This window comes from Corvus brachyrhynchos, unplaced genomic scaffold (assembly GCF_000691975.1).
Source record: "Corvus brachyrhynchos isolate BGI_N302 unplaced genomic scaffold, ASM69197v1 scaffold418, whole genome shotgun sequence".
Taxonomy (NCBI): Eukaryota; Metazoa; Chordata; class Aves; order Passeriformes; family Corvidae; genus Corvus; species Corvus brachyrhynchos.
In genome coordinates, this window is record NW_008239541.1 from 36,483 (window position 1) to 47,797 (window position 11,315).

The 11,315-nt window shown below is 45.4% G+C and overlaps 1 protein-coding gene across 1 annotated transcript in view; it reads right to left on the minus strand.

Moving 5' to 3' along the window:
* Positions 1-11,315, minus strand: part of LOC108448440 — a 32,465-nt gene that overhangs the window by 2,341 nt on the left and 18,809 nt on the right. The window contains exon 9 of the mRNA XM_017741317.1: positions 10,980-11,079. Within this exon, the coding sequence (XP_017596806.1) occupies positions 10,980-11,079 (100 nt within the window). The remainder of the gene's footprint in view (positions 1-10,979; positions 11,080-11,315) is intronic.

Genomic DNA, 11,315 nt, shown 5'->3' on the forward strand with positions numbered 1-11,315 from the left:
AAATCCATTTTATCCTCCCAAATCCCCAGTTTTCCCCCCCAATCCCTGTTTTTTTCCTCCCCAAAATTCCCATTTTCCCTCTAAAATTCCCATTTTTCCCCTCAAATCCCCATTTCTCCCCCTATTTCCCAGTTTTCCCCCCCAAATTCCCCTTTTCCCCCCAAATTCCCATTTTTTCCCCTCAAATCCCTGTTTTATCCTCCCAAATTCCCATTTTCCCCCCAAAATTCCCATTTTTCCCCTCTAAAATTCCAATTTTTCCCCCCCAAATCCCTGTTTTATCCTCCCAAATCCCCAGTTTTCCCCCCCAATCCCTGTTTTTTTCCTCCCCAAAATTCCCATTTTCCCTCTAAAATTCCCATTTTTCCCCTCAAATCCCCATTTCTCCCCCTATTTCCCAGTTTTCCCCCCCAAATTCCCCTTTTCCCCCCAAATTCCCATTTTTTCCCCTCAAATCCCTGTTTTATCCTCCCAAATTCCCATTTTCCCCCCAAAATTCCCATTTTTCCCCTCTAAAATTCCCATTTTTCCCCCCCAAATCCCTGTTTTATCCTCCCAAATCCCCAGTTTTCCCCCCCAATCCCTGTTTTTTTCCTCCCCAAAATTCCCATTTTCCCTCTAAAATTCCCATTTTTCCCCTCAAATCCCCATTTCTCCCCCTATTTCCCAGTTTTCCCCCCCAAATTCCCCTTTTCCCCCCAAATTCCCATTTTTTCCCCTCAAATCCCTGTTTTATCCTCCCAAATTCCCATTTTCCCCCCAAAATTCCCATTTTTCCCCTCTAAAATTCCCATTTTTCCCCCCCAAATCCCTGTTTTATCCTCCCAAATCCCCAGTTTTCCCCCCCAATCCCTGTTTTTTTCCTCCCCAAAATTCCCATTTTCCCTCTAAAATTCCCATTTTTCCCCTCAAATCCCCATTTCTCCCCCTATTTCCCAGTTTTCCCCCCCAAATTCCCCTTTTCCCCCCAAATTCCCATTTTTTCCCCTCAAATCCCTGTTTTATCCTCCCAAATTCCCATTTTCCCCCCAAAATTCCCATTTTTCCCCTCTAAAATTCCCATTTTTCCCCCCCAAATCCCTGTTTTATCCTCCCAAATCCCCAGTTTTCCCCCCCAATCCCTGTTTTTTTCCTCCCCAAAATTCCCATTTTCCCTCTAAAATTCCCATTTTTCCCCTCAAATCCCCATTTCTCCCCCTATTTCCCAGTTTTCCCCCCCAAATTCCCCTTTTCCCCCCAAATTCCCATTTTTTCCCCTCAAATCCCTGTTTTATCCTCCCAAATTCCCATTTTCCCCCCAAAATTCCCATTTTTCCCCTCTAAAATTCCCATTTTTCCCCCCCAAATCCCTGTTTTATCCTCCCAAATCCCCAGTTTTCCCCCCCAATCCCTGTTTTTTTCCTCCCCAAAATTCCCATTTTCCCTCTAAAATTCCCATTTTTCCCCTCAAATCCCCATTTCTCCCCCTATTTCCCAGTTTTCCCCCCCAAATTCCCCTTTTCCCCCCAAATTCCCATTTTTTCCCCTCAAATCCCTGTTTTATCCTCCCAAATTCCCATTTTCCCCCCAAAATTCCCATTTTTCCCCTCTAAAATTCCCATTTTTCCCCCCCAAATCCCTGTTTTATCCTCCCAAATCCCCAGTTTTCCCCCCCAATCCCTGTTTTTTTCCTCCCCAAAATTCCCATTTTCCCTCTAAAATTCCCATTTTTCCCCTCAAATCCCCATTTCTCCCCCTATTTCCCAGTTTTCCCCCCCAAATTCCCCTTTTCCCCCCAAATTCCCATTTTTTCCCCTCAAATCCCTGTTTTATCCTCCCAAATTCCCATTTTCCCCCCAAAATTCCCATTTTTCCCCTCTAAAATTCCCATTTTTCCCCCCCAAATCCCTGTTTTATCCTCCCAAATCCCCAGTTTTCCCCCCCAATCCCTGTTTTTTTCCTCCCCAAAATTCCCATTTTCCCTCTAAAATTCCCATTTTTCCCCTCAAATCCCCATTTCTCCCCCTATTTCCCAGTTTTCCCCCCCAAATTCCCCTTTTCCCCCCAAATTCCCATTTTTTCCCCTCAAATCCCTGTTTTATCCTCCCAAATTCCCATTTTCCCCCCAAAATTCCCATTTTTCCCCTCTAAAATTCCCATTTTTCCCCCCCAAATCCCTGTTTTATCCTCCCAAATCCCCAGTTTTCCCCCCCAATCCCTGTTTTTTTCCTCCCCAAAATTCCCATTTTCCCTCTAAAATTCCCATTTTTCCCCTCAAATCCCCATTTCTCCCCCTATTTCCCAGTTTTCCCCCCCAAATTCCCCTTTTCCCCCCAAATTCCCATTTTTTCCCCTCAAATCCCTGTTTTATCCTCCCAAATTCCCATTTTCCCCCCAAAATTCCCATTTTTCCCCTCTAAAATTCCCATTTTTCCCCCCCAAATCCCTGTTTTATCCTCCCAAATCCCCAGTTTTCCCCCCCAATCCCTGTTTTTTTCCTCCCCAAAATTCCCATTTTCCCTCTAAAATTCCCATTTTTCCCCTCAAATCCCCATTTCTCCCCCTATTTCCCAGTTTTCCCCCCCAAATTCCCCTTTTCCCCCCAAATTCCCATTTTTTCCCCTCAAATCCCTGTTTTATCCTCCCAAATTCCCATTTTCCCCCCAAAATTCCCATTTTTCCCCTCTAAAATTCCCATTTTTCCCCCCCAAATCCCTGTTTTATCCTCCCAAATCCCCAGTTTTCCCCCCCAATCCCTGTTTTTTTCCTCCCCAAAATTCCCATTTTCCCTCTAAAATTCCCATTTTTCCCCTCAAATCCCCATTTCTCCCCCTATTTCCCAGTTTTCCCCCCCAAATTCCCCTTTTCCCCCCAAATTCCCATTTTTTCCCCTCAAATCCCTGTTTTATCCTCCCAAATTCCCATTTTCCCCCCAAAATTCCCATTTTTCCCCTCTAAAATTCCCATTTTTCCCCCCCAAATCCCTGTTTTATCCTCCCAAATCCCCAGTTTTCCCCCCCAATCCCTGTTTTTTTCCTCCCCAAAATTCCCATTTTCCCTCTAAAATTCCCATTTTTCCCCTCAAATCCCCATTTCTCCCCCTATTTCCCAGTTTTCCCCCCCAAATTCCCCTTTTCCCCCCAAATTCCCATTTTTTCCCCTCAAATCCCTGTTTTATCCTCCCAAATTCCCATTTTCCCCCCAAAATTCCCATTTTTCCCCTCTAAAATTCCCATTTTTCCCCCCCAAATCCCTGTTTTATCCTCCCAAATCCCCAGTTTTCCCCCCCAATCCCTGTTTTTTTCCTCCCCAAAATTCCCATTTTCCCTCTAAAATTCCCATTTTTCCCCTCAAATCCCCATTTCTCCCCCTATTTCCCAGTTTTCCCCCCCAAATTCCCCTTTTCCCCCCAAATTCCCATTTTTTCCCCTCAAATCCCTGTTTTATCCTCCCAAATTCCCATTTTCCCCCCAAAATTCCCATTTTTCCCCTCTAAAATTCCCATTTTTCCCCCCCAAATCCCTGTTTTATCCTCCCAAATCCCCAGTTTTCCCCCCCAATCCCTGTTTTTTTCCTCCCCAAAATTCCCATTTTCCCTCTAAAATTCCCATTTTTCCCCTCAAATCCCCATTTCTCCCCCTATTTCCCAGTTTTCCCCCCCAAATTCCCCTTTTCCCCCCAAATTCCCATTTTTTCCCCTCAAATCCCTGTTTTATCCTCCCAAATTCCCATTTTCCCCCCAAAATTCCCATTTTTCCCCTCTAAAATTCCCATTTTTCCCCCCCAAATCCCTGTTTTATCCTCCCAAATCCCCAGTTTTCCCCCCCAATCCCTGTTTTTTTCCTCCCCAAAATTCCCATTTTCCCTCTAAAATTCCCATTTTTCCCCTCAAATCCCCATTTCTCCCCCTATTTCCCAGTTTTCCCCCCCAAATTCCCCTTTTCCCCCCAAATTCCCATTTTTTCCCCTCAAATCCCTGTTTTATCCTCCCAAATTCCCATTTTCCCCCCAAAATTCCCATTTTTCCCCTCTAAAATTCCCATTTTTCCCCCCCAAATCCCTGTTTTATCCTCCCAAATCCCCAGTTTTCCCCCCCAATCCCTGTTTTTTTCCTCCCCAAAATTCCCATTTTCCCTCTAAAATTCCCATTTTTCCCCTCAAATCCCCATTTCTCCCCCTATTTCCCAGTTTTCCCCCCCAAATTCCCCTTTTCCCCCCAAATTCCCATTTTTTCCCCTCAAATCCCTGTTTTATCCTCCCAAATTCCCATTTTCCCCCCAAAATTCCCATTTTTCCCCTCTAAAATTCCCATTTTTCCCCCCCAAATCCCTGTTTTATCCTCCCAAATCCCCAGTTTTCCCCCCCAATCCCTGTTTTTTTCCTCCCCAAAATTCCCATTTTCCCTCTAAAATTCCCATTTTTCCCCTCAAATCCCCATTTCTCCCCCTATTTCCCAGTTTTCCCCCCCAAATTCCCCTTTTCCCCCCAAATTCCCATTTTTTCCCCTCAAATCCCTGTTTTATCCTCCCAAATTCCCATTTTCCCCCCAAAATTCCCATTTTTCCCCTCTAAAATTCCCATTTTTCCCCCCCAAATCCCTGTTTTATCCTCCCAAATCCCCAGTTTTCCCCCCCAATCCCTGTTTTTTTCCTCCCCAAAATTCCCATTTTCCCTCTAAAATTCCCATTTTTCCCCTCAAATCCCCATTTCTCCCCCTATTTCCCAGTTTTCCCCCCCAAATTCCCCTTTTCCCCCCAAATTCCCATTTTTTCCCCTCAAATCCCTGTTTTATCCTCCCAAATTCCCATTTTCCCCCCAAAATTCCCATTTTTCCCCTCTAAAATTCCCATTTTTCCCCCCCAAATCCCTGTTTTATCCTCCCAAATCCCCAGTTTTCCCCCCCAATCCCTGTTTTTTTCCTCCCCAAAATTCCCATTTTCCCTCTAAAATTCCCATTTTTCCCCTCAAATCCCCATTTCTCCCCCTATTTCCCAGTTTTCCCCCCCAAATTCCCCTTTTCCCCCCAAATTCCCATTTTTTCCCCTCAAATCCCTGTTTTATCCTCCCAAATTCCCATTTTCCCCCCAAAATTCCCATTTTTCCCCTCTAAAATTCCCATTTTTCCCCCCCAAATCCCTGTTTTATCCTCCCAAATCCCCAGTTTTCCCCCCCAATCCCTGTTTTTTTCCTCCCCAAAATTCCCATTTTCCCTCTAAAATTCCCATTTTTCCCCTCAAATCCCCATTTCTCCCCCTATTTCCCAGTTTTCCCCCCCAAATTCCCCTTTTCCCCCCAAATTCCCATTTTTTCCCCTCAAATCCCTGTTTTATCCTCCCAAATTCCCATTTTCCCCCCAAAATTCCCATTTTTCCCCTCTAAAATTCCCATTTTTCCCCCCCAAATCCCTGTTTTATCCTCCCAAATCCCCAGTTTTCCCCCCCAATCCCTGTTTTTTTCCTCCCCAAAATTCCCATTTTCCCTCTAAAATTCCCATTTTTCCCCTCAAATCCCCATTTCTCCCCCTATTTCCCAGTTTTCCCCCCCAAATTCCCCTTTTCCCCCCAAATTCCCATTTTTTCCCCTCAAATCCCTGTTTTATCCTCCCAAATTCCCATTTTCCCCCCAAAATTCCCATTTTTCCCCTCTAAAATTCCCATTTTTCCCCCCCAAATCCCTGTTTTATCCTCCCAAATCCCCAGTTTTCCCCCCCAATCCCTGTTTTTTTCCTCCCCAAAATTCCCATTTTCCCTCTAAAATTCCCATTTTTCCCCTCAAATCCCCATTTCTCCCCCTATTTCCCAGTTTTCCCCCCCAAATTCCCCTTTTCCCCCCAAATTCCCATTTTTTCCCCTCAAATCCCTGTTTTATCCTCCCAAATTCCCATTTTCCCCCCAAAATTCCCATTTTTCCCCTCTAAAATTCCCATTTTTCCCCCCCAAATCCCTGTTTTATCCTCCCAAATCCCCAGTTTTCCCCCCCAATCCCTGTTTTTTTCCTCCCCAAAATTCCCATTTTCCCTCTAAAATTCCCATTTTTCCCCTCAAATCCCCATTTCTCCCCCTATTTCCCAGTTTTCCCCCCCAAATTCCCCTTTTCCCCCCAAATTCCCATTTTTTCCCCTCAAATCCCTGTTTTATCCTCCCAAATTCCCATTTTCCCCCCAAAATTCCCATTTTTCCCCTCTAAAATTCCCATTTTTCCCCCCCAAATCCCTGTTTTATCCTCCCAAATCCCCAGTTTTCCCCCCCAATCCCTGTTTTTTTCCTCCCCAAAATTCCCATTTTCCCTCTAAAATTCCCATTTTTCCCCTCAAATCCCCATTTCTCCCCCTATTTCCCAGTTTTCCCCCCCAAATTCCCCTTTTCCCCCCAAATTCCCATTTTTTCCCCTCAAATCCCTGTTTTATCCTCCCAAATTCCCATTTTCCCCCCAAAATTCCCATTTTTCCCCTCTAAAATTCCCATTTTTCCCCCCCAAATCCCTGTTTTATCCTCCCAAATCCCCAGTTTTCCCCCCCAATCCCTGTTTTTTTCCTCCCCAAAATTCCCATTTTCCCTCTAAAATTCCCATTTTTCCCCTCAAATCCCCATTTCTCCCCCTATTTCCCAGTTTTCCCCCCCAAATTCCCCTTTTCCCCCCAAATTCCCATTTTTTCCCCTCAAATCCCTGTTTTATCCTCCCAAATTCCCATTTTCCCCCCAAAATTCCCATTTTTCCCCTCTAAAATTCCCATTTTTCCCCCCCAAATCCCTGTTTTATCCTCCCAAATCCCCAGTTTTCCCCCCCAATCCCTGTTTTTTTCCTCCCCAAAATTCCCATTTTCCCTCTAAAATTCCCATTTTTCCCCTCAAATCCCCATTTCTCCCCCTATTTCCCAGTTTTCCCCCCCAAATTCCCCTTTTCCCCCCAAATTCCCATTTTTTCCCCTCAAATCCCTGTTTTATCCTCCCAAATTCCCATTTTCCCCCCAAAATTCCCATTTTTCCCCTCTAAAATTCCCATTTTTCCCCCCCAAATCCCTGTTTTATCCTCCCAAATCCCCAGTTTTCCCCCCCAATCCCTGTTTTTTTCCTCCCCAAAATTCCCATTTTCCCTCTAAAATTCCCATTTTTCCCCTCAAATCCCCATTTCTCCCCCTATTTCCCAGTTTTCCCCCCCAAATTCCCCTTTTCCCCCCAAATTCCCATTTTTTCCCCTCAAATCCCTGTTTTATCCTCCCAAATTCCCATTTTCCCCCCAAAATTCCCATTTTTCCCCTCTAAAATTCCCATTTTTCCCCCCCAAATCCCTGTTTTATCCTCCCAAATCCCCAGTTTTCCCCCCCAATCCCTGTTTTTTTCCTCCCCAAAATTCCCATTTTCCCTCTAAAATTCCCATTTTTCCCCTCAAATCCCCATTTCTCCCCCTATTTCCCAGTTTTCCCCCCCAAATTCCCCTTTTCCCCCCAAATTCCCATTTTTTCCCCTCAAATCCCTGTTTTATCCTCCCAAATTCCCATTTTCCCCCCAAAATTCCCATTTTTCCCCTCTAAAATTCCCATTTTTCCCCCCCAAATCCCTGTTTTATCCTCCCAAATCCCCAGTTTTCCCCCCCAATCCCTGTTTTTTTCCTCCCCAAAATTCCCATTTTCCCTCTAAAATTCCCATTTTTCCCCTCAAATCCCCATTTCTCCCCCTATTTCCCAGTTTTCCCCCCCAAATTCCCCTTTTCCCCCCAAATTCCCATTTTTTCCCCTCAAATCCCTGTTTTATCCTCCCAAATTCCCATTTTCCCCCCAAAATTCCCATTTTTCCCCTCTAAAATTCCCATTTTTCCCCCCCAAATCCCTGTTTTATCCTCCCAAATCCCCAGTTTTCCCCCCCAATCCCTGTTTTTTTCCTCCCCAAAATTCCCATTTTCCCTCTAAAATTCCCATTTTTCCCCTCAAATCCCCATTTCTCCCCCTATTTCCCAGTTTTCCCCCCCAAATTCCCCTTTTCCCCCCAAATTCCCATTTTTTCCCCTCAAATCCCTGTTTTATCCTCCCAAATTCCCATTTTCCCCCCAAAATTCCCATTTTTCCCCTCTAAAATTCCCATTTTTCCCCCCCAAATCCCTGTTTTATCCTCCCAAATCCCCAGTTTTCCCCCCCAATCCCTGTTTTTTTCCTCCCCAAAATTCCCATTTTCCCTCTAAAATTCCCATTTTTCCCCTCAAATCCCCATTTCTCCCCCTATTTCCCAGTTTTCCCCCCCAAATTCCCCTTTTCCCCCCAAATTCCCATTTTTTCCCCTCAAATCCCTGTTTTATCCTCCCAAATTCCCATTTTCCCCCCAAAATTCCCATTTTTCCCCTCTAAAATTCCCATTTTTCCCCCCCAAATCCCTGTTTTATCCTCCCAAATCCCCAGTTTTCCCCCCCAATCCCTGTTTTTTTCCTCCCCAAAATTCCCATTTTCCCTCTAAAATTCCCATTTTTCCCCTCAAATCCCCATTTCTCCCCCTATTTCCCAGTTTTCCCCCCCAAATTCCCCTTTTCCCCCCAAATTCCCATTTTTTCCCCTCAAATCCCTGTTTTATCCTCCCAAATTCCCATTTTCCCCCCAAAATTCCCATTTTTCCCCTCTAAAATTCCCATTTTTCCCCCCCAAATCCCTGTTTTATCCTCCCAAATCCCCAGTTTTCCCCCCCAATCCCTGTTTTTTTCCTCCCCAAAATTCCCATTTTCCCTCTAAAATTCCCATTTTTCCCCTCAAATCCCCATTTCTCCCCCTATTTCCCAGTTTTCCCCCCCAAATTCCCCTTTTCCCCCCAAATTCCCATTTTTTCCCCTCAAATCCCTGTTTTATCCTCCCAAATTCCCATTTTCCCCCCAAAATTCCCATTTTTCCCCTCTAAAATTCCCATTTTTCCCCCCCAAATCCCTGTTTTATCCTCCCAAATCCCCAGTTTTCCCCCCCAATCCCTGTTTTTTTCCTCCCCAAAATTCCCATTTTCCCTCTAAAATTCCCATTTTTCCCCTCAAATCCCCATTTCTCCCCCTATTTCCCAGTTTTCCCCCCCAAATTCCCCTTTTCCCCCCAAATTCCCATTTTTTCCCCTCAAATCCCTGTTTTATCCTCCCAAATTCCCATTTTCCCCCCAAAATTCCCATTTTTCCCCTCTAAAATTCCCATTTTTCCCCCCCAAATCCCTGTTTTATCCTCCCAAATCCCCAGTTTTCCCCCCCAATCCCTGTTTTTTTCCTCCCCAAAATTCCCATTTTCCCTCTAAAATTCCCATTTTTCCCCTCAAATCCCCATTTCTCCCCCTATTTCCCAGTTTTCCCCCCCAAATTCCCCTTTTCCCCCCAAATTCCCATTTTTTCCCCTCAAATCCCTGTTTTATCCTCCCAAATTCCCATTTTCCCCCCAAAATTCCCATTTTTCCCCTCTAAAATTCCCATTTTTCCCCCCCAAATCCCTGTTTTATCCTCCCAAATCCCCAGTTTTCCCCCCCAATCCCTGTTTTTTTCCTCCCCAAAATTCCCATTTTCCCTCTAAAATTCCCATTTTTCCCCTCAAATCCCCATTTCTCCCCCTATTTCCCAGTTTTCCCCCCCAAATTCCCCTTTTCCCCCCAAATTCCCATTTTTTCCCCTCAAATCCCTGTTTTATCCTCCCAAATTCCCATTTTCCCCCCAAAATTCCCATTTTTCCCCTCTAAAATTCCCATTTTTCCCCCCCAAATCCCTGTTTTATCCTCCCAAATCCCCAGTTTTCCCCCCCAATCCCTGTTTTTTTCCTCCCCAAAATTCCCATTTTCCCTCTAAAATTCCCATTTTTCCCCTCAAATCCCCATTTCTCCCCCTATTTCCCAGTTTTCCCCCCCAAATTCCCCTTTTCCCCCCAAATTCCCATTTTTTCCCCTCAAATCCCTGTTTTATCCTCCCAAATTCCCATTTTCCCCCCAAAATTCCCATTTTTCCCCTCTAAAATTCCCATTTTTCCCCCCCAAATCCCTGTTTTATCCTCCCAAATCCCCAGTTTTCCCCCCCAATCCCTGTTTTTTTCCTCCCCAAAATTCCCATTTTCCCTCTAAAATTCCCATTTTTCCCCTCAAATCCCCATTTCTCCCCCTATTTCCCAGTTTTCCCCCCCAAATTCCCCTTTTCCCCCCAAATTCCCATTTTTTCCCCTCAAATCCCTGTTTTATCCTCCCAAATTCCCATTTTCCCCCCAAAATTCCCATTTTTCCCCTCTAAAATTCCCATTTTTCCCCCCCAAATCCCTGTTTTATCCTCCCAAATCCCCAGTTTTCCCCCCCAATCCCTGTTTTTTTCCTCCCCAAAATTCCCATTTTCCCTCTAAAATTCCCATTTTTCCCCTCAAATCCCCATTTCTCCCCCTATTTCCCAGTTTTCCCCCCCAAATTCCCCTTTTCCCCCCAAATTCCCATTTTTTCCCCTCAAATCCCTGTTTTATCCTCCCAAATTCCCATTTTCCCCCCAAAATTCCCATTTTTCCCCTCTAAAATTCCCATTTTTCCCCCCCAAATCCCTGTTTTATCCTCCCAAATCCCCAGTTTTCCCCCCCAATCCCTGTTTTTTTCCTCCCCAAAATTCCCATTTTCCCTCTAAAATTCCCATTTTTCCCCTCAAATCCCCATTTCTCCCCCTATTTCCCAGTTTTCCCCCCCAAATTCCCCTTTTCCCCCCAAATTCCCATTTTTTCCCCTCAAATCCCTGTTTTATCCTCCCAAATTCCCATTTTCCCCCCAAAATTCCCATTTTTCCCCTCTAAAATTCCCATTTTTCCCCCCCAAATCCCTGTTTTATCCTCCCAAATCCCCAGTTTTCCCCCCCAATCCCTGTTTTTTTCCTCCCCAAAATTCCCATTTTCCCTCTAAAATTCCCATTTTTCCCCTCAAATCCCCATTTCTCCCCCTATTTCCCAGTTTTCCCCCCCAAATTCCCCTAATCCCCAGCATCCCCAAAAGCCCCAAAGCCCCGGATTTCGCCCCGAATTCCCGGCTTTCCCCCGCAATTCCCGAATTTCCGCACCTTCTCCAGGAGCTGGGGCAGCGCCGGGATGAGGCTCCGGCTGAGCCGGGCTCGCTCCTCGCGCAGCTCCCGGCCCGACACCTCGGGGACCACGGAAAACTGGGATCACAATTCCCCAAATTCCCCAAATTCCCCAAATTCCCCAAATTCCCCCAAATCCCTGCAATTTCTGATGCACAAAATCCCCGTTTTCCCCCCCAAATCCCCGTTTTTCCCCCCCAAATTCCCATTTTTCCCCCCCAAATCCTGGGGTTTTCCCCCAAAATTCTGTTTTTTTTTTCCCAAAATTCCCATTTTTTTCCCCCCCAAATCCCCGT